General features: G+C 43.0%; 1 protein-coding gene across 3 annotated transcripts in view; it reads right to left on the bottom strand.

Annotated features, from left to right (window-relative positions):
- Positions 1 to 22,809, bottom strand: part of TJP2 (tight junction protein 2) — a 2,224,967-nt gene that overhangs the window by 104,285 nt on the left and 2,097,873 nt on the right. For all 3 annotated transcript variants that reach the window (XM_044064349.1, XM_044064348.1, XM_044064350.1), the window contains one exon: positions 8,091 to 8,201. In XM_044064349.1, the coding sequence (XP_043920284.1) occupies positions 8,091 to 8,201 (111 nt within the window). The remainder of the gene's footprint in view (positions 1 to 8,090; positions 8,202 to 22,809) is intronic.

Genomic DNA, 22,809 nt, shown 5'->3' with positions numbered 1-22,809 from the left:
GGCTTTCTTGGGGAATGAATGACTGGAGTGGCCTACCTGTGGGCATGGCTCGTAGGGGTGTTTCAGGAGTATGACGTGGGTGGGGCTTAAGGGGCGCCAGAGCACTACTTCGCCTAGGGCACCATATCCGCTAAGGCTGGCCCTGCTAGTAGAGCAATGAAAAGTTTACACCTATAGTTGAGAACAGACACTGGACAGTATAAAACTTTTTAGAGGTTCTTTATCAAGTTTCGTAATTACAGCAATTCCTCTCTCCATGATTTGAGGATGAGGGTCAGCTGAATTAAGAATGTAGACTGCCATAAATGTTCAATTACTCAGAAATGTTTCTTTGGCTTCTATATGTACTTCCGGCAAACCATCGGACCAAGTGATTCACTTTTACCTGATTCAACCAACAGCTGTTGTACTTCCTCCAATGTAAACTCCCTTCAATACTGAGTCTGCCAGGTACTGATTACACTTATTCAAAGATAAAGAATTAAAACAATTTAAATTCTTCATTCCTAACAGGATAAGTGATATCTGCTGCATATAATTATTCACAAAATCTGCCAAAAGAGTTTAACATATCTCCAGGGGTGGTACAGCATTTCCCTGACAAGTGGGCCTTTATTTTACTATCTACCCTTTTGTTTTGTTTGCTGTCTCAATTTTATCATCAAATATTTCTGATTATGAGGCATAACCTTAAAATCCTTTATTTTATGAGCTCTCTACTACAGTTTTTTCAGTTGTATCCTGTATATCATTGATGTTTTCTGTTTCAAATTGCCTTAGATGGGGATGTAGGATCAGACCCTTGACACCTATTTCACTAACACAGTGAAATGTGTTTTAAAAGCTTCAAACCTAATAGGAAATTTCCCCAACTGCACAATGTTCATATCTTTCAAGTCTCCTGCATTCTTCAGCATGGGCCACACGATGCACAGCTTCATAAACATGCTGATTAAGCCTAGTACAGACTTTCAAAATTTTCATAGTCTTACATTCTGCATTACCTACCTCAAACAAGGAAATTGGCTGCACCTTTACTTATATCTGGTATTTAACAAAAAACAGAATTAGACCTATATTAGTAAGGAATGCATTTTCTTAGTAAAGGTACCACATCTTGAAGTCTACATTAGCAGGATTAGAAAAGTGCAGTTGTGTACACTTACCATAAATGTAGATGTTCGAGTGTATTCACTGTTGCAGTCACCACATTTAGGTTATCCCTGCCAAGGTAGACCTCGGCCGGCCCGAATACCAGAGGCTTAGTACTTCTGCATCAGTTGCTGTTGCTTCAGAATGGACGTCAGGTCATCAGTAGTATAAAGTAAGACAGCCGACGACCATTACATCAGTTTTTCTTTCCCTGTCAGGAGCCCCCAATTGGGAGCCATGTTATAGTGGAAGAACCCCACCAGTAGAAAGTAAATACCAAAAAGTCCCTCATAAGGAGAGAGATAGAGAGAAGAGGGGGATGGAGGGAGGGAAACCAGGACTGCAACAGTGAATACATTTGAACATCTACATTTAAGGTAAGTGTACACAACTGTACTATGTTCTTCGTGTTTCACTGTTGCAGTCAACACATTTGGGTTGATTCCCAAAACCGAGGAAAAGGGTGAAGGCAAAGCCTGCCCTGGATTTGGAGAAGATAGACAGGTGGTAATGTTTGGTGAAAGTGTGAACAGATGCCCAGGTGGCAGCCTCCAGGATGTCCCTGGTGGGGACGCCACTGAGGAAAGCTGCAGAGGTGGTGGCTGCTCTGGTGGAGTGAGTCCCGACCCCATTAGGGGGAGGCTTTCTGTGTTGCTTGTAACAGAAATGGATGCAGTGTGCTATCCATTTAGAAAATGTTTGGAGATGGCTTTGCCCTCTGCCCCTTCAGCAAAGCTAACCAGCAACTGATCAGACTTTCTGAATGGTTTAGTCCTGTCTAGATAGAATCTGAGCTGTCTCTGCACATCTAGAGAGTGCAGAATCCTTTCCCCCTTGTTCTGTGGGTTAGGGAAAAAGGTGGGGAAAAGAATGGATTGGTTGAAAGCCACAATGGACACCACTTTGGGCATGAAGGATGGGTTAGTCCCGAGGGAAACCCTGTCAGCATGGAAGATGATGAAGGGCTCTACAGCCATGATTGCTTGTAGCTCGGAGACCCTTCTGGCTGAAGTGATGGCCAGAACAAAAGCTGCCCTCCAGGAGAGAAATTTGAACTTTGCTGAAGATGCTGGCTCAAAGGGGGGCAGGGTGAGCTTTTCCAACAAAAACTTAAGGTCCCAAGCTGGGGTAGATGCTCTTCTGGGTGGCCTCAAGTTGCTAGCCTCTCTTAGGAATTGTCTGATCAGAGGGTGTGAGAAGAGGAGATGCTCACTCGGGAAATAAGCAGAGATAACAGAGGCATGGATTTTAATAGAGGAAAAAGACAGACCACTGTGTAGCAGGTCAGCTAGGCAATCCAAGATGAGAGGGAGGGAGGGTTGTGCTGTATCGGCTCCCTTAGCCTTAATCCAGGTGCAGAACCTTTTCCATTTGTCAGCATAAGACCTTCTAGTGCTAGGGTGTCTGGCCTCATGTATAACATCTAGTACCTGTTTATTGAGGTTGGCAGATTGATCAGTGGTTAGGGAATAAGCCAAGCTGCCAAACTGAGGATCTGCAATTGGGTATGCATGAATTCTCCTTCCCTCTGGGCCAGGAGGGTTGGGGTCTGAGTGAGATACCATGGCGGCAGTGGGGACAGACTGCACAGCAGTGGGTACCAGTGCTGGCGAGGCCAGTCTGGAGCAATACGAACTATCCTTGGTTTTTCCTCCCTTATTTTGAGCAGTACCCTGGCAATGAAAGGTAGAGGTGGAAAGGCACAGACCGATAGATTGACCCAGATGAAGGACAGGGCATCCACTTTCCAAGCTATATTGTGATGCTCCCTGGTGCAGAACCTGCTGAGCTGATGGTTGGTGTGGGAGGCAAAGAGGTTGACCTTCGGGGTGCCTCATTTCTGAGTAATTAGGGTGAAGGTTCTTTTGTCTAGCTGCCACTCATGTGGCTCCAGAAGATTTCTGCTTAAGTGATCTGCCATAGAGTTGAGAGAATCTGGCAGGAATTGTGCTAACAGGTGTAGTTTCATGGCAGAGGCTGTGTGCCACAGGGTCATGGCCAGCCTACATAGAGGGTAGGAGTGAGTCCCTCCCTGCTTGATATACCACATCACAGTGGTGTTGTCTGTTTTGATCAGGAGAGGCCCTGGGGAGTGAAGGGGCCTGAAAGCTGTCAATGCGTGCTGGACAACTTACATCTCTTTTTGGCTGATGTGCAGATGGATTTACTGTGGGCTATATTGGCCCTGTATGCACCTGCCGTCCAGGTGTGCACCCCAGGCATAGTCTGATGAGTCTGTGGTGAGGGTCTGGGCGGTGGAGGGTGGTGAGAAATGTAGTCCCTTGTTGTGGGAGCATGCTGCTGCCCACCAAAGAAAATCTTTCCTGAGGCAAGCTATTATGAGTATAAGAGTTTCCAGGTCTTGACAGTGTTGACACCAAAGGCTTTTTAGGTACCATTGAAGTTTCCACATATGGGGTCTGGCATATGGAATGAGTACAATGCAAGATGCCATGAACCCCACAGCTTGCAGAATTTTCCTTGCAGATAACTGGGGTCTGGTGGCTAGCTGCGAGAAGTAGGCTGTCGGGTTAAGTTTTTTTTTCTGGTGTAAGGAATGCCATCTGGGATGCTGTGTCCAGGCTTGCTCCCAGGAATATAATCCTTTGGGTGGGTACTAGTTTGGATTTCTTTTCACTGACAGTGTACCCTAGGGAGGTAAGTAGGGACTTTACAAAGGCCAGGTGCTTGAGCAGCTTTTCCTGACTGTCTGAATTAGGCAGTCGTGTAAATATGGGTAAATTTGAATATTCCTTTGTTTGCAAAAGGCAATGGCTGGAGCCAGACATTTTGTGAAAACTTTGGGAGCAGTAGATAAGCCAAAGGGAAGTGCAGAGATCCTGCCCTGAAATATAGGTATTTCCTGCATGATTCCCTGATAGGAATGTGGAGGTAGGCCTCTTTTAGGTCTAGGGCTCTAGCCAAGCATCCTTGGACAGCATGGGTAGCAGTTGCTGGAGGGTGACCATTTTGAATTTTGGTATCACCAGGAAGGTGTTTAGGATGAATAGATCGAGGGTGGGGAGCAGGTGCGCTCTTTTCTGGGTACCAGAAAAAGTCTGGAGTAGAAACCTTGGCCTTTCTGTTCTACAGGAACATGCTCTATTGCCCTCATAGAGAGCAGGGAAAGAACTTGCTTTTGGGCCTCTTCCCACTGGTTTGGAGGTAGATCTGGGAACTCTTTTGGGGTTGGAAGAGTGTGGAAAGAAAATTTGTATCTCTGGGACACTATGTTAAGAACCCAGCGGTCACTGGTAGTGGTGGCCCAGGTGCTTGCGTGAAAGGAGAATTTTCCTCCTAGGGGTAAGTGAAGGTGGGCAGAGGGAGGGGGTGGTGGAGGAGAGTCATTGTGAGTGCTTACCATGAGAGGGTGGCTTAGAACTCCCTGTTTTTGAAGTGGAGGGATTCCACTGTTTTGATCTCTCCAATCCCTGTGGCTGCTGTCAGGGGGGGGGGGTGTCTGCTTCCACACGGTCTGGGCTGAACTGACCTGGTGGAAGCAGGAAAGGACGAGTGCTTGGAGAGGCAATGCCTACTGAATCTGGGTAGCTGGACCTGTAAGAAATCCTTAACTGTCTGCATTGACTTAGCTTTTTCTTCCATCTTTTTTAAGACTTCCTCCGCCTTAGTGCCAAATAAGTTGTCTTTGTGCAAGGGTGCATAGAACAATCTAGATTTAACATGGTCTGGCAAGGGCTGTTCCTTAAGCCATGCATGCCTTCTAAGGACAGAACCAGTGACTGCTGCCCTGCAAGAAGCTTCTAGGGCATCAAAACCAGAATGTAAGGTGTGCTTAGTTACTTGACTTGCAGAATACATTAACTCTTGTAACTCTCTATATTCTGCACAAGCAGGAAAGGAAGACACTTTTTCTTTGAGGAGTTCCATGGTATGTTGTTGAAATTTTAGCATATGGAACTGACAATTTAGTGCTCTGATAACAAGAGTAGCAGAGATGTATACTTTTTTTTACCCTATCTATCTAGTACTCGGGAATCCCTATCTGAGGGGGTGGGATTCTTAGCAGAGGTGGCTTTAATACCTTTAGGCCCTTGAGAAATTACCTCAGGGTCAGCAGTAGGATTTTTGAAAAGTAATTTGTGTGAGTCAGGGACTCTGTAATACTTGTCAGGTTTTCTGGGTGGAGGAGGTAGGGTGTCAGGAGTCAAACTGGATTCCAGGAAAACATCGTCCACAACATCCAGGACTGGGGGAATGGGCAGGGGTCTGTGCTGTGGAAGATCTAACAATTCTCCGAGTCTCTTTTTAGACTGCGGGTAGTCCTGACATTCCCACTGGAAATGCTCCCATAAGGTATGAAGGGTTTTCCCAAAGGAAAAGTCCTTGGGTGGAGAGGCTGAGGGAACGGAATCCTCTACATCAGAATCCTCATAAGCAGAAAGGGGTTGCATATCTTCATATACAGATGCATGAGTCATCAGACTCCTGCTCACACAAAACTACTGGGGACAGGTCTTTTTTTCTTTTGGAAGGGGTAGCTTGTCTTCCCCTGATAAGCATGATAAGGTCTTCCGTCATTTTAAGCATTTGAGACTGGGGCAAGGAAGCAGGTGCCTGGGAGTGGGTTGTTGGCTTCTTGGGTGTAGTTCATACCCTAGGCCTTAGAGACTCGGTCATTTTGGAAAGAACGGTAGTCACGAAAGTCGTCGGTTTGTGTCGAGAATCTGTAGTGCGAAGTACTTCCTTGGAAGCCAGTGCCTGCTCAGCAGCTCCAGACCCATCCAAGGGAGAGATAACCACAGGGTCCTTAGTCGAAGAAGGGTTTTGTGGCAAACTGGACTCCGAAAGGGTCTCGGTAGCAGCCTGCGAATCCACAAAAGCAGGCATCAGGGGCTGTGAAAGCACCTCATTGAAAACCGGAGAACTGATGACTAGCTTAACAGACGCGTCATCGGTAGGTTTGGACCTGTGCGGTCTGTCTCTGTCTTTATCCTTACATTTTTTCGGAAGATCTGCTGTCGGATGGCTTACCAAAGCCATATCGGAATTAGTGGACTGTAAGCGAAAATATCTAGTTACAATAAGGGCCCGATGATGTACAGTTCTTAGTATGAAAGAAATACCTCTTAGGTTCATAGGTAAGTACTAGGCTAGTGGTCTTTGTGGGCCATTTTAAGCCTATCCAATTTCCACAAATGTAAGAATCAAACACTTTGCCTTGTATCTGTTACGTTAGCATCTTAATCATTATGCCACCACACAACCCCCTAACCTGATGAAGCGCACCTGAGTGTGCGTGAAAGCGCTTGTTTTTCCTTTATTAAATCGTGAGTTTTATTTTCATGGTGGTTCCTTGCAGTTTATGTTCTTCTTAAACCCCCTAATTTGTATTTGTATCAAGATTACATCACCCCAAAAGGGACACGAACCCACAATCTCTGGCAAAGAAAGCCAATACCTTATTCATTAGCTACTGGGGCCTCTTCAGAGAGGATGGGAAAATTTTCACCTCTTCAATTATTTGACAAAATGCTATTATGACTCACTTTTGTTAGGCTTAACCACGTTCACTATTTTTATTGTGCATTTTCTCTTACGTGTGTGTTGCCTGTTTTTAATGACATTCTGAAAATTGTAAAACCAGTCAGACAGACATTTGTGGTAAAAACAACTGACAACTTATCAGAGTCACAGATATGTATTTAAAATGTAACTAAAGATATCTGAAGAAAAACAACAGACAGTAAATAAGTACAAGCCACTGTCCTGCCAAAATTACTTTGATGTTCATGAATCATGAGGGATGTGAAGCACCTGCAGCAGTGAGAATAACTGAACAACCTGGCAACCTGAGTGCCTCATGCACCTACAAAGGTAGTATGGAATGCAGGCACAGTCCACTTAAGGCCATCATATGCAATACAACACTGCTGATGAAACGTCTGACTAGGACATGGATACAGGTATGTGGAACATAACCCAAAAGCACTCTACACAGATAAAACTATTCTGACACTGAGAGAATGCAAAGCACTTGAAGCAGTGAGAATAACTGAAGAAGGTTCCTGACAAAGTTATCTCTCATTATCAACAGATGTTCTCTGGAACACTGATAGCCTTAGCTGGTAGTGTGCAAAAGGGAATACAATAATGCTTATTAAAACTCTGACCGGGATTTAGACACAGTTTGGTGTGAGACAACCAAAAAGTTCAGATGTAAAAGTTCAATGACCCTGTCAGAACAACATTCATACTTCCTGAGTGAGACCCCAAATTCCTGACAGGTGGCAACTCTATTACTACATTCTGCTTCAGGATTGTCATCATGGTGTTTTTTCATAGTTATATGTAGTTGGTGATTGAGAGAGTTTATCGTGGTCAACATAAGCAAATATACCAACCAGTCTAAACAGTTTATAATACTTTTCAAAGGTAAAAACCATTGACTCGTTCCATGTGCAATCTATTTATTTAACATTTGTTTACCAGGAAAGTTCGACTTGCAACAAAGTCAATTTTCAGCAGAGGCCCGAGGGGAAATGCTCCAGAAACATGTCTCTGTAATGTGGGAGGAAAATCAATTGAACGCAAGGAGGACATACAGACTCTGCACAGAAGGCACCTCAGCTGAGAATCAAACTGGAGAACTTCTTGCTGTGAGGCAACAACGCAACCGCTGTGCCACTGCACAGTCCATCTAGAAGCTTTGCAATCTAGAACAAAGCTCAAAACTTTAATTTTTTCCATTATATGTAGTCCAGTGCATGCACCAACGAAGCTAGAAGTCTCCAGACTGCAACATGCCTTGAATTATTTACAAAACTACAAAATAAAATGAAGGTCATGTGTGCAAGAAAGAGAGAAGCCTTGTTTTTGCTCAATACAGCTCTTGCTTACTTCATAAATTGGGTATCAGCATGCAGAACATAAAATCTTTTAGAATATTTGATGCCATTTAGTATAAGAAATCTTCCTACCTTTGGTGGCTCTGGTTTGAAAGATGGAGGAGGACTTGGCTCTCTGAGTAACTCTCTGCTACCTGCCCTTCTCATCTGAGCTTTTGGTTCAGGGCTAGGTCTTCGCAGAATCTAGGAACAAAATTATACAAATGAATATGAATGCTTTTAAATATGTTACAGTGATCACTGATGGTTAACAGCAGCTTGGTTGTTCTGTATTGCCTAGCCCCTACAAGGCACAGATACATTTCTATGAACTGCAATCACCTTTGATGTTATTCTTTACTAAAGCCTTGTGAAGTTCACTATGCTTGACTAAAGAGCCACCTCAGGCATCCAAAGAAAAAATGCATTACTAGTACAGAAACACTACACACTGATCAAACAGTAACCTAGCAAACTGCAGAAAAATATTTTTGTTACACAAGCACCAAATGTACTTGACCTTGTCGGACTAAAATCATAAAGAGGGCACTCACAGTTGCATTCTACCCATCAACAGAGAGAACACACTAGGTGATTTCAAATATTTTCACATTATCAAGAACTCTCTGGTTTTAGGAGAACATTCTCTCTTGTTAAAGGAAAAGGGTTATATATAGTGAACATCTTTCGGGGCACAGTGCCTATCATGCCTTCAGACCTATTGGCAATTCTGAGGGAGTACTGGTATTTATCAAGGATGCAATCAGCTCAAGACAGATTTCTTGGGACACTACATCTGAACTCCTAGGTGTCCAAATGATCAAAAACAAAGCTAATTACCACTTCAGAGCTAGTTACCGAGCACCCTTTATGTTCCCTTCTGAGTACAATAGCTATCTTAACACATTAGTTGAAAGACCATTAAACCCAATACTCTTCTACTAGGGAAATTCAGAATGTAAATAAGTGTTTCCAAGATGTATTTTATTGCATATTTAATATTTTATTCCTATATCACTGTATTAATACATGCTTCAAATACTTCTATGCTAATATAGCATTTCTCCCTAGGCATCAACTGAAAAAGGGCTCCTCACAGCCCAGACAAACTTTCCCAGAAAACAAAATGTAAATAAAAAATAAAGTAAAAACTGGAAGCCACAGAAAGCCAGGATAACCAGTGATCCACAAACGTTTACTGATAAACAACAGGCAATAAACATTTGTGGATTACTGATTATCCTGGCTTTCTGTGGCTTCCAATTTTTACTTTATATTCTACTTTTGACTGGAACTGCTATGTTTCGTGTTTTGTACTGAAAATGTAAATAAATAAATACCCAGAGATTTCACAATCCCAGCCACCCTCTTTAATTACTTTGGAACAAGTCTGCCCAACTCATCCAAGAATCCTAATAACATACCAAGTGGCCTGACTATCAGTGCAAAATACAGGCTATCTGAAGAACCCCTACTCAATCTCTTCAGTCTCTCCACTGGTTACTTTCTGGAAGCCTGGAAAATGATCATTGTAATGCCATTACACAAGGATGTCCCAACTATGGGACCCTGGTAACTACAAACCAATTAGTCTCACTAGCCTCATATGTAAGGCTATATGGTGTACTAACTCAGACCTCATTAATCTGGTCATTGAAAAAAATCTCTTAACCCTGGACCCTCAAACAATTCTGTTTGTCAAAGGAAGATCCTGCCTTTTGAATTTCATTAATTTCTTTGTAAAATTAAGAGACAGCAGTTATGCTGTACATGCAATATATCTGAACCAGGCCAAGGCATTTGACGCTATTCACCAGGTAGGCATTATTGATAGACTTAAAAATCTGAATATAAATCATTTTGTTGTGATGAGGACGATTAACTGGTCATCTAAAAGAATCCATGTGGTTAGAGTTGAAGGTGCTATTTCTTAAAGCAAAAAAGTTACCAGTGGTGACCACAGGACTCAGTATTTGGCCTTCTCCTATTTGGCATCTATTTCTCAGAGCTTTGGGCCAACATTACTGGCCAAAAGCTACCCACATATGCAGACGACTATAAATTGAGAGTTATTTGATCTTCCACTGATTCACAACTGCTCCAACATAGGTTAGACCATGTTGAGTAGTGATTAAGGACAACAGCCTCTAATTAAATGTGAAAAAACGTAGCATAATTCATTTTGGTAAACAAAACATTTCCACATACTATACAGGTGACACTTCCCACCATCAGACACTGCCATAACAGGTACTCTTATTGATAATTCCTTATCGGTTGACAGTCATGTCTCTACAGTAGTTTCAAAAGCCTTCTACCAAGCTCACCTAACTTCGAAAGACTTCTCTATCAGAAGTAATATCTCATCAGACCAATTACTGAATAAAATGCACCCTTTTGGCTTACATCTGTCTAAACATATCACTCAACTTGAGAGACCTCAGAGATTCATAACTAAAAAGATCAGCAGCCTCTAAAATCTTGGTTATCAGGACAGACTGGCAGCCCTCTCTATTTATTCAAGTATCTAACTCCTCTGTGGAGATTTAGGTCTAGTACTTTGAGCCATGAAATATTCATATCTCAGTATATCCCACAACCCAGAACAAACTTCCACTGCATGCCTAAAAGAATAGCACCCTTGCCACCTTCAAGGTAAATATGGATAATTGGATGGGCAGCCTTAAATTCTGGTCTCATTAATGCTATCTTGTCTTGCTCTCCTTGATGCTGTAGAGAATTTCTGAATAAGGTTCTTTGGCTAGGCTTGTAATGGTCTGCAGACTTGATTGCCTAATGCTTACCTATGAATCTAGCTTTCATTCCTTTGAATCTTAAAAAGTTCAGTAAAAGGAGTATTTTCAGTTTGAACTCAAAACTCAATGCATGCTACTGTCTATGAGCAGATTTCCGAGAACTTCCAAGTGCAAAAAAAAAAAATTTGAAAATCACCTTACTCCATTCACTGGGCTGTTTATTAAAACAGCCTACCACTGTATTACCTTTAAGTGCAAAATAACAGGTCTTATTCCCTTTTACAGAAGGCAAAAATGATGCTCAAAACTGTCTCACTGGGCTGCTGTATGAAGGTGCTGTTTCTACTGGCTGAAAGTAATGAATGTTTGAAAGGGTACAAAGTATGGGGCCTAGTTTTGGGTTTTTTTTTTTAAGGGCACGGAACCAAGTTTTTAAGTACCTTTACCTTTTTTTTTTAATAGCACTACACTTGCCACTTAACTAGTATGTAGGAAGGTAAGTATTTTTTATTTTACTTTATACGAGTGAGTGTGTGTGATATGCATGTGTATGCATTGTGGTATATGTGCTGTCAAATCTCCCAGATTTTCAGAAAGCCTCTGATTTTGCCTCATATTTGTAAAGTATATGATTCTTATTAAAAAAGAGCAATGAGGACTGCTGCCATTGAATGACAGACTTTTGAGGTTTCAGACACATCATTATTCAGAAAAAGCATGCTAATCCATGGTCAATTCTAGCAATTTTCTAAATATATAAGAGCAATGCACGTCCCTGTTTTTTGTCCTTTGGCCACCATTTTTTAGTATTTTTATTTGATTCTTGAGCTAAGAGGCTCGAGGTATATGTGTGTGTGTTTGTGTGTGTGCGCGGGGTTGAGATTGGTTGCACACTGTATTCTGATTGCAATTCGCTAAGAAAATGTATTCCTGTGTGGCAGTGAGTATATTATTTATTCATTTGATTACAATCAAACTTCTGTGGTGTACAGTCACAGTAATACAAGTGGCTATAACTGAGGTTCCATTTGTGTCTACTTCTGAAATGTGTGGGGACCATATATGTTATCAAATGGCTCTGTTTTCACAGACTTTTTTTTTTTGTTTCATAGTTTATTCTACACCTAGTTAAGTTTTGTTTCTCAGAAATCAGTGAGGACTGCAGTTACTAAATAATGACAGATGTCCGAGTTTCAGACTTAATAGCCTTCAGAAAAAGCATGTTGTTTTAGAAAATTTATAAGCACGTCACTCTAGAAGCTAAGTTAACAATGGCAATGCATGTCCCTGACTTCGGTCCTTTGACCCAATTGTTTTAGCTTTCTCCATGATTCTCGAACTAAGAGGATGAGACTTAAGTTGGGGGTTGGACTAGGTTCCACACTGTATTCTGACATCAGTGTGCCAAGAAGATAAATCCCTGTGTGTCAGTTATTTATTCATTTATCTAACTGCAATCACACACCTGAGGTATATAATCACAGTCATACAAGTTGCTATAAGTGATGGCCGTGTGTGTGTGTGTTAGAAGGGTTTAAAATATGACCATGTGTTAATCTGAGTATAACTTAGTACCACATGCATCTTACTACCAATTTTGTGTTAGCACTTAGCAAAGGTTCTCTCTCAACTTCCCTTCTCATTCTTTTTTTTCCATACCCCAGCATTACATCCTCACCTAACTTCATTTAATCCTCCTTCTTCAGTGTTACCTTTCTCTCTTCAGCTCCTTTCTTAGTCTCACTTACTGAAAATGGTACTAGATGTATTTCTCATTATAGATTCTATTTTCTTTTGTTATAGAAAATATTCTATAACTAACGGAGAGCCTCAGATGAGTTGTGCAAAGTATATCATAGTTAAACTATTACTTGTTCTCCAAAGTGTAACTGATTTGCTGGTGTAAAACACTGTTCATACATCACAATTTCAGCTATTGTAATTCTTGCAAACTCTGGTATCAGTATATTTCAAGATTTAACTATTTACTTTTATGTTAAATTCTGCTTATTAAAACGCAACTCTTATCTGGAGCTTTTCTCCAAGGGCCAATGCTGAAAAGTTTTTTTTTTTTTTGACAGTCAGACTATCCAGGTAAACAAACGCAAATATATATATATTTTTTATTTTATCAAAATCAAATCAAATTTAATTCCCGAGTATGGGGGCTGTTGGTGAATTCAAATGACTGACCCTGCTGTAATTTGCTGAAGTCAGTCATCATTCTTGGTTTGCAGAATTAGTGTGCATAGTTCTAGGAATACAGTTAGAAAGCTTCATTGCATCTATTTTTTACACAATCAGATATCTGTGGTGTGCATAGTCAATAAATCTGTATAGCATTAGGACGGCTCTCTAGAATTCTAGAAGTCCAAACAATAAATTCCCCAATCTTGAGGCACCTCTGCATTTGGAAAATATCCACATTTGTACAGTCTTGACGTATATGTAAAGAATGCACTCCATCTATACTGGGGGTTTGTGTTTTCATGCCTTCAGACCAAATGGCAATTGTGATGTGTCAAGAAACATATAGCCAACCAGATCCCTAAGGATCCACACAATTAACTCATTAAACTACAGGTAAGTGAATATGATTACTTATGTAAAATACCTCAGTGTTCTAAATGATCTCCCCAAAAATCCCTACATTTTATAAACACGGCACATAACAGTTTAGTGCTTCCAGGCTGAGGCTGAAAAAGGTCCATGTGGATCAGTGTTCTATGCCAATTAAACAAATACATAAAAGACAAATGTGTCAGTATATCAAAGTTTTACATGTGGACCACACAAGTATATTCTGCAGCAGAAACTGTCCCCATCTTGTCTGAGCACAGCACACAAAAACATGGTCAGACAAACAACATATTCTGAAGACACAAAAAAGCTTTGGCAGATAATGCTGCTTTTTGCCTAGTCTACTGATTGCACTAATCCTACTGTGAAATAGTCACCAAAATACCAGAATTTGAATTTCAAACCACAGTTATATACATGTGGCGTCTTGCAGCTGTAAATGCTACACCATAAGCTTTTACCTACTAAATAATTAAGTCAATAAAAATAATTCAACTCATCTCATCTGAAGATGTAGCTTAACCATACACTTTTGTTAATAAGTAATTTAAGTAAATTAAAAAATCAACACGCTAGCTTCGCTAACATGACCTGAACTTTAAAACAAGTTCTCCTCCTCCTCCTTTTCATTTCAGTGTGTCATCTTTGCAGGAGCAGTTGGTGACTTCAAAACAAGGGAGGGGTATAGGAAGTAACTGAATGGATGAGGCTAATTAGAAAGTGGTGTGGCTCTACTATAACAGGTCAACGATCTTTACCTGTGATCAAACAACAGATAGGGTCAGTCATGTTATTTAAACTGCCTCAGTATAAGCTCATAGTTTGTTATGGGCTATTTACACCTCGGATATCCTGCTGCAAGAAACAATGCCTGTCTCAGTTGAAATGGAGTGGAGATCTAGACAAAGCACTCCATGGGTCCTCCCATTACACACTGATGCCATATCATCTTGAACAGTTGGTAAATAATCCTACTAGGGAAAGTACAGTTGTGTAAAATCCTACCACAGCAGTAGATGTCCTTTTAATTGTTGCAGTATTCATCATATATGGAATCTCCTGCCAAGCATAGCCCAACATCTGGTCAGTAAACTGAAGCATTTACATCCTCCAGGCATTGTACATCAGAAGTATGCTCTCCACACAGGTGTAGGGAATAAAGGTGATATATGCATGCTCAATTCTCAGAAATGAAGTGCCAAGAGAGCTACAGCAACATCAGTAGAATGGAGAAAGTACAGTTATGTACACTTACCATAAATGTAGATGTTCGAGTGTATTCACTGTTGCAGTCCTAACATATGGGTTATCCGGCTCCCAGTACCCCTCAGTCGGCCCGAATACCAAAGTCCTTGATATATGCCGTCGGCTGTAAATTGATGTCAGAACGTCAGGTATAAAGGGAGGTGGCCGAAGCCATTTCCTCAGTTTTTCTTGCCTTAACTGTCAGGAGCCCCCAAAAGAAGGCTAAACCAGGAAGGAAACACCCTGGAAAAGTACAGTTTTGTACCTACCATAAATGTAGATGTTCGAAGATCCACATTGCTGCAGTCATAACCTGTGGTTAGTCCGCTGTCCTCGGTCGGCCCGAATACCAAAGTGTTAGGCTGGCGTCGGTCATGGTCGCTCAGATCTGACGTCAGTACGCCATGGTTCTAAAGCGCATGACCAACGCCATATCCTCAGTCTTTCTTGCCCCAGATGTCAGAAGGCCTTAAAAAGAAAGGCCATAGCCAAAAATGGAAAAACACCCAATCACTCATGTAGAAACAATATTTACACCACAAACCACACAACCACCCCAAACTACAGAGGGGAAGGAGGGAGGGTAAATTGGACTGCAGCAATGTGGATCTTCGAACATCTACATTTATGGTAGGTACAAAACTGTACTATGTTCTTCATCTCACATTGCTGCAGTCATAACCTGTGGGTAGAATCCCAAAGCAAAGGTAAAGGGAGGTTGGCAAAAATCATAAAGCATTGGGAGCTGCTATCATGCCCTGTAAAACTGCAGTGGCAAACCCAGCCCTAGATTTTGAATAAAGAGGGAGATGGTAATGTTTAGAAAAAGTGTGCACTGAACTCCAAGTAGCTGCCTCCAAAATATCTTTAGTAGCTACTCCCCTTAAAAAAGCAGTAGAAGTGGCAGTCGCCCTAGTGGAATGAGGTCTGATTCCAGCCGGAACCTCCTTACCATGATGAGAATAACAAAAAGCAATACAATGGCCAATCCACTTAGAAATAGTTTGTTTTGAAACAGGTTTCCCCTGAGAACCCAAAGCAAAAGAAATAAACAACTGTTGAGACTGCCTGAACCCTTTGGTTCTGCTCAAATAATAACATAACTGCCTGTGAATATCCAAAGAATGCAAAATTTTTTCCCCTTTATTTTGGGGATCAGCATAAAAAGTAGGCAAATGAATAGATTGGTTTAATGCCACATTAGAAACAACCTTAGGCATAAAAGTAGGGTTAGTACGCAGGGAGACCCTATCCTTATGAAATATCAAGAAGGGCTCAACTGCCATTAGAGCCTGTAATTCAGATACCCTTCTAGCAGACGTAATGGCCAACAAAAAAGCAGTCTTCCAAGACAAAAACTTCAACTCCGTAGTAGCTGCAGGTTCAAAAGGAGGTAAAGTGAGCTTTTCCAACACAAAATTGAGATCCCAGGAAGGAGTAGGAGCTCTACGTGGGGGTCTTATGTTTTTTTCCCCCTCTAAGAAATTGCTTAAACAAAGGGTGAGAGAATAAAGGTGGGTCACAGTCATAGTGAGCAGAAATGGCTGCAGCATGAACTTTTACAGAGGAGAAAGACAAACCCTTGTCTAATAATTCTGTAAGATACTGAAGTGAAACACTCAAATTAGGCACAGAGACATCAAAGCTCTTTGTTTTGCTCCAAAGAAAAAATCTCCTCCATTTATCAGCATACACTTTCCTGGTACTAGGCCGTCTGGCCTCCAAAATGACATTTAAAACTTGTTGAGGAAGCTGCGACCCCCCAGGGTCTAAAACAGAATATGCCAAGCTGTCAGATGCAGGGACTGGATCCTGACATTGCGGAAATGATTGCTTGCCTGGGACAATAGGTGTGGAACTGATGGCAAAGGCCAAGGAGGCTCCCGTACTAAACTCCTCAGCAGAGGGTACCAGTGCTGACGTGGCCAATCTGGAGCTATTAGAATCATGCAAGGCTTGTCCTGTCTGACCTTCAAGAGCACCTTGGGAAGAAGAGGCAGAGGAGGAAAGGCATAGACGTGAAGGTTGTTCCAACTGAATGATAGAGCATCCACTTTCCAACCTTTTGGGTGAAACAGCTTTGTGCAAAACTTTGGCAGTTGGAAATTTAGTGGAGAAGCGAACAGATCTATGTCTGGAGTTCCCCAAGCCACCGTCAACTGTTGAAATACATGAGGATCCAATTTTCACTCGTGGGGATCCAACATCTGTCTGCTCAAAACATCTGCTAAGGAGTTCTGTGCTCCCAGCAGAAACCTTGCCTGAAGAGTGAGGTGCAAACTGAGAGCAGTCTCCCACAAAATCATAGCTTGTCTGCAAAGAGGGTACGAATGGGTTCCCCCTTGCTTGTTGATGTACCACATGACTGTTGTGTTGTCTGTTTGAATCAACACCTGTCCTGGTTGAAGTAGATCCTTGAAGGCCATCAGGGCAAATTGGACTGCTAACATCTCCTTCATGTTGATATGCAAATGTTGTAGTCTGGGAGGCCACGTGTCTTGAACCCATTTCCCATTGAAGTGTGCTCCCCAAGCCATGTCTGAGGCATCTGTCGTTAAAATCTGACTCGCCTCTGGTCGGGTCACAGAGAGTCCCTTGTTTAGGTGACATTCCTGAGCCCACCACAAGAATTCCCTTTGGATGCAAGGTATTATCTGAATGACAGTGTCCAAATCGTGGCAGTGTTGAGTCCATACGCTTTTGAGATACCATTGTAGCTTCCTCATATGCAGTTTGGCATTGGGAAGCACCAGAATACAAGATGCCATGAACCCCAAGGCCTGAAGGACTGTCCTTGCAGTCAGCCTGGACCGTAGAGATAACTGCTGGAAGTAAAGGGCAAGATTTGTTTGTTTGTCCGGGGTCAAAAACGCCATCTGAGAGGCTGTGTTCAGTCTCACACCCAGAAAGCACATGTCCTGAGAGGGTACTAGACTGGACTTTGTTTTGTTCACAGAATACCCTAGGCACCTTAACACTGTCATAACATACTGAAGATGGTGAAGTAACTTGACTTTGTCTTGAGCAAGAATCAGGCAATCGTCCAAATAAGGATAAATTTGTATTCCTTAGTCTTAAGAAGGCTATCACCGGAGCCAGGACTTTTGTGAACACCCTGGGCGCAGTAGATAAGCCAAAGGGCAATGCAGAGAACTGATAATGAAAAGTGCCAGCCCGAAAACGCAGGAACCTCCTGCAGCTGGGCCTGATAGGAATGTGTAGATAAGCCTCTGAGATCCAGAGTTACCATCCAGTGATCTTTGCCTAGCAGAGGCAGAAGCTGTTGCAAAGTTAACATCTTGAATTTGGGAATAACCAGGTATGTGTTGAGAATTGACAAGTCCAGAATTGGCCTCCAAGTGTTTCCTTTCTTTGGTACCAAAAACAGGCGAGAATAAAATCCTAGGCCCACTTCTGACGGAGGGACCCCCTGGATAGCCCCCATTTTTAAAAGCAAAGAAATCTGTTTGTGAGCCTCCAACTTTTGCTGAGGAGGAACGTCTGGCATACCTTTGAAAGGAGGCAAGGTGTGAAAATAAAACTTGTAGTCTCGGTTTATAATGTCCAACACCCATTTGTCCTGGGTGACTAAAAGCCAATTTTGCCTGAAAAGTGCCAACTTTCCTCCCAGAGGAGCTGCCAGACAGGAGGGATCTGGCAGCCAGAGATACAGGTCATTGGGTCTGTTTACGAAAAGGCTGACCCCTGCCCTCACCTGAAGATTGTGCAGGGGAACTCCACGTCCTAGGCCTGAAAGAACTCTGAGCATGAGCTCTGCCCCTACCACGTCTAGATCTGCCCCTAGACTGTAAATCAGAAGAAGGATAAGCCCATCCCTTAGTAGGCCAATTTCTGCTAAACTTAGGGGGCTGCACCTGTAAAAAATCCTTAACTGTCTGCATAGACTTAGCTTTGTCTTCCATTTTCTTCAAAACTGACTCCACAGGAGAACCAAACAGAACTTCAGATTGAAGGGGGGCATCCAAAATTCGAGCTTTAACATGCTCTGACAAGTTCTGATCCTTAAGCCAGGCGTGCCTACGAATAACTGACCCAGTGGCAGCCACCCTGGAAGAAGCCTGAAGAGCATCAAAGCCACACTGCAAAGAATGCTTACCCACCTGATCAGAGGCATGAACTAAATCCTGCAATTCCTTACACTCTATGCCCTCTGCCAAAGCATCTACCTTAGATTTTAACTGACTTAGGAGAAAATTCTGGTACTTCAGCATATGAAACTGGCAATTCAAAGCCCTCATTGCTAGAGTGGAAGAGGTATACACTTTTTTACCCCACCTATCCAGAGCTCTAGAATCTTTATCCATAGGAACTGGATTCTTTACAACAGAAGCCCTGACACCCTTAGGTCCCTGGCTAATAGTTTCCGGGTCAGCTCTTGGGCTCTTATACAAATATTTATGAGCCTCTGGCACTCTGTAATACCTGTCTGGCTTGACCGGGGCAGGAGGCAAAGAATCAGGATTAAGGGAAGCTTCAGAGAAAACATCCTGAACAACATCCAAAACAGAGGGTATAGCCAAGGGCCTATGCTGTGGAAAAAACAAAAATTCCCTAAGTCTCTTTCGAGAATCTGAGAAATCCTGACCTTCCCACTTAAAATGCTCCCTCATGGAATGCAGGGTTTCAGAAAAAGAAAAATCCTCTGGAGGGGAAGCAGAAGGACTAGAATCCTCTGCATCTGAATCAGAATAAGGAGGAAAATCCTGAATGTCTTCAGCCGAAGACTCCGAGTAATCTGAGGAATGCTCCAATCCTTCCACCTCTGGCTCCACCCTAGGCCTCTTATCTGGAGGGGGCATAGAACCCCTGATTAAGGTAATCAAATCCTCTGCCATTTTCAGCATATGCTTTTTTGGTACAGAACCTGCAGAACTAGGGCTGACGCCAGAGGAAGACAAACCAGGCCTGACCTTGGAAGATGCCTTAGAGACAGAAGTAGAAGGCCTAACCACCTTATGCAAAGTAGGGACTACAGAGACTTGAGAGGCCCCCTCAGCCTGACCCGACTCCTGAGAGGCCACATCCTGCAAAATTAAAGGCTCCCCCTGAGACTCAGCTGAAACCTCGGCTGGATCCACAGATTCCACCGTAGTTTCTAAAGAACCGGCGTCCGTAACGGACGACTCATCCTGCTTGGACTTTAACGATTTTTCCTTACGCTTCTTAGCGGTAGCGGGCGTCGGAGGATCCGACGGCATATTGTAGTTACACCGCCATCAAGACAAGCCTAGCACAATCTAACCTGCGTTTAATGGTGCGCTTATTAAATCTAGCACAAAGCGACACGACTACGTCGTGTTCAGGCCCCAAGCAAGGAATACAGAGAGAGTGGTAATCCCTATGAGGTATCTGTTTCCCACAAGAAATACAATTATTCACTTTTTCTGACATCCGGATTTAACTGAGGCAAGAAAAGACAAAAATATTCCCCAACGGGGTACTTAGCCCAACTTGGTCTTCGGTCTGAAACTCAGAATACGAAAATTTCAGGACGCCGAACGGCACTTGCAAACGCTGCTTCTGCTTCGGACCATGCGGCAAGAAAGACTGAGGATATGGCGTCGGTCATGCGCTTTAGTACCATGGCGTACTGACGTCAGATCTGAGCGACCATGACCGACGCCAGCCTAACACTTTGGTATTCGGGCCGACCGAGGACAGCGGACTACCCACAGGTTATGACTGCAGCAATGTGAGATGAAGAACATCATGCCATCCAAAAATAACATATCTAGTCTGTGCCTTAGGAAAAAAAGGGGGAATGGAGGGTGGGAAACCAGGACTGCAACAGTGAATACACTCGAACATCTACATTTATGGTAAGTGTACACAACTGTACTATGTTTTTCGTGTTTCACTGTTGCAGTCCTAACATATGGGTTGATTCCCAAAGCCCAGGAAAAAAACAAAAGGGGGGAGGAAGAATCACAGATTAAGGGTTGGTAAGGAGGCCTTGCAAAACTGCAAGGGCAAAACCAGCCCTGGATTTAGAAAACAAAGGTAGGTTGTAATGCTTTGTGAAAGTATGGACAGAAGACTAAGTAGCTGCTTCTAGAAAGTCCTTAGTAGACACACCTCTTAAAAAAGCTGCAGAAGTACAGGCTGCTCTAGTAGAATGGGTCCTAATACCCTGTGGGGGAACCTTCCCATGCTGAAGGTAACAAAACTGAATACAAAGAACAATCCATTTGGAGATGGTTTGTTTCGAAATAGCTTTACCCTGAGCCCCAGGAGCAAAACTAACCAACAACTGCTCAGACGTCCGGAAAGGGTTTAGTCCTATTAAGTAAAATGTCAACTGTCTGTGCACATCAAGAGAGTGCAGAATCCTTTCCCCTTTATTCTGGGGGTTATCAAAAAAGTAGGCATATGAATAGACTGGTTAAGGGTCAGACTGGAAACCACCTTAGGTATAAAGGAGGGATTAGTTCTCAGAGAAACCCAATCTGTATGAAAAATAATGAAAGGTTCTACTGCCATCAAGGCTTGCAGCTCTGAAACCCTTCTGGCGGAAGTAATAGCCAAAAGAAAGGCAGTCTTCCATGAAAGAAACTTTAATTGTGCAGAGGCAGCAGGTTAAAAGGGATATAGATTAAGCTTCTTCAGGACAAAATTAAGATCCCAAGCAGGAGTAGGAGCTCTTCTGGGAGGTCTAAAATTGCTAGCTCCCCTCAGGAACTGCCTTATCAAGGGGTGAGAAAAAATTGGTTGCTCAAAAGAACAATGAGCAGAAATTGCTGAATAATGAATCTTAATTGAAGAAAAGGAAAGTCCACCATTAAGCAAACCTGCTAGATAATCAAGAATCAACAGATCTGGTACCAGGGGAAGATGCCAAGGCTGAGCTTGGGAAAGGCTGCGAAGAAGGGGATACCAATGCTGCCTGGGCCAGTCTGGTGCTATAAGAACAGCCTTTGGTTTTTCGTCCCTTCTCATTAGTGGACCGGAGTTCCGCTGTGGCGACCCCTAACCGGGAAAAGCCAAAAGATACAACATCTTTAGCAGCACTCTGGGAAGAAGAGGCAGAGGAGGGAAGGCATAAATTGAGAGTTGTGTCCATGGGAAGGACAAAGCGTCCCACTCTCCATGCTTTGTTGTGAAACTCCCTGGTGCAGAAGGTTGGAAGTAAATGATTGGTGTGAGAGGAGAAAAGATCCACCTGAGGAGTGCCCCAATGCTGAGTGATGCGATGGAAAATGATCTCGTTCAGTTGCCACTCATGAGAATCCAGAGCATTTCTGCTCAATTAATCCGCCAAGGAGTTTAGCTTCCCTGGAAGATACTGGGCTGTAAGATGTATGCCCATGGAAGCTGCTAAGGACCATAGTCTCATGCTGTGTCTGCACAAAGGGCAAGAGAGAGTCCCCCCCTGCTTGTTGATGTACCACATGACTGTGGTGTTGTCTGTCCTGATCAGAAGAGTCCCAGGGTAGAGTAGATCCTTGAAAGCCAGCAAGGCCTGCTGCACTGCCATCAATTCTTTTAAGTTTATGTGCAGATGAATTTGTTGAGTGCTCCAAGTCCCCTGTATGCCCCTGCCTTCCAGATGTGCCCCCCATGCATAATCTGAGGTGTCTGTGGTGAGAGTCTGGCGGGCAGGTGGTGGGCAGAAAGGCAGGCCCTTGTTCTGAGAACAGGCTGTCGCCCACCAGAGAAACTCCATTTGCAGACAGGGAATAAGGGGAAGAATCATGTCCAAGTCCTGTGTGTGTTGACACCAAAGGTTCTTGAGGTACCACTGAAATTTTCTCATATGCAGTCTTGGATATGGGATCATCAGGATACATGAAGCCATGAACCTCAGTGCTTGTAGGAACTGCCTTGCAGAGAGCTGGGTCATGCTTGCCAAGTTCTTGAAATAAGCCGAAAGATCTTGTTTGTCTTGAGGGAGGAATACCATCTGGGTGGCTGTATTCAGACTCGCTCCCAGGAAAACAATCTTCCTTGTAGGAACCAACTTTGACTTCTTTACGTTGAGTGTGTAACCCAAGGAAGTGAGAATGTTCTTCATGAAGGCCAAATCTTTTTTTGACTGTTCTGGGGAGTTTGCTTGAATGAGACCGTCGTCCAGGTAAGGATAAATCTGAATGTTTCTCTGCCTGCAAAAAGCAATGGCTGGCACCAGGCACTTTGTGAAAACTCTGGAAGCAGTAGATAAGCCAAAGGGCAGCACAGAGAATTGGAAGTGTTGCTCCCCAGCCCTAAAACGA

Source organism: Protopterus annectens, chromosome 2.part2, assembly GCF_019279795.1.
Source record: "Protopterus annectens isolate FY-2018-M chromosome 2.part2, PAN1.0, whole genome shotgun sequence".
NCBI classification, from domain to species: domain Eukaryota; kingdom Metazoa; phylum Chordata; order Ceratodontiformes; family Protopteridae; genus Protopterus; species Protopterus annectens.
The sequence above is the reverse complement of the archived record's forward strand: the minus strand, read 5'-3'. Positions and strand labels throughout refer to the sequence as shown.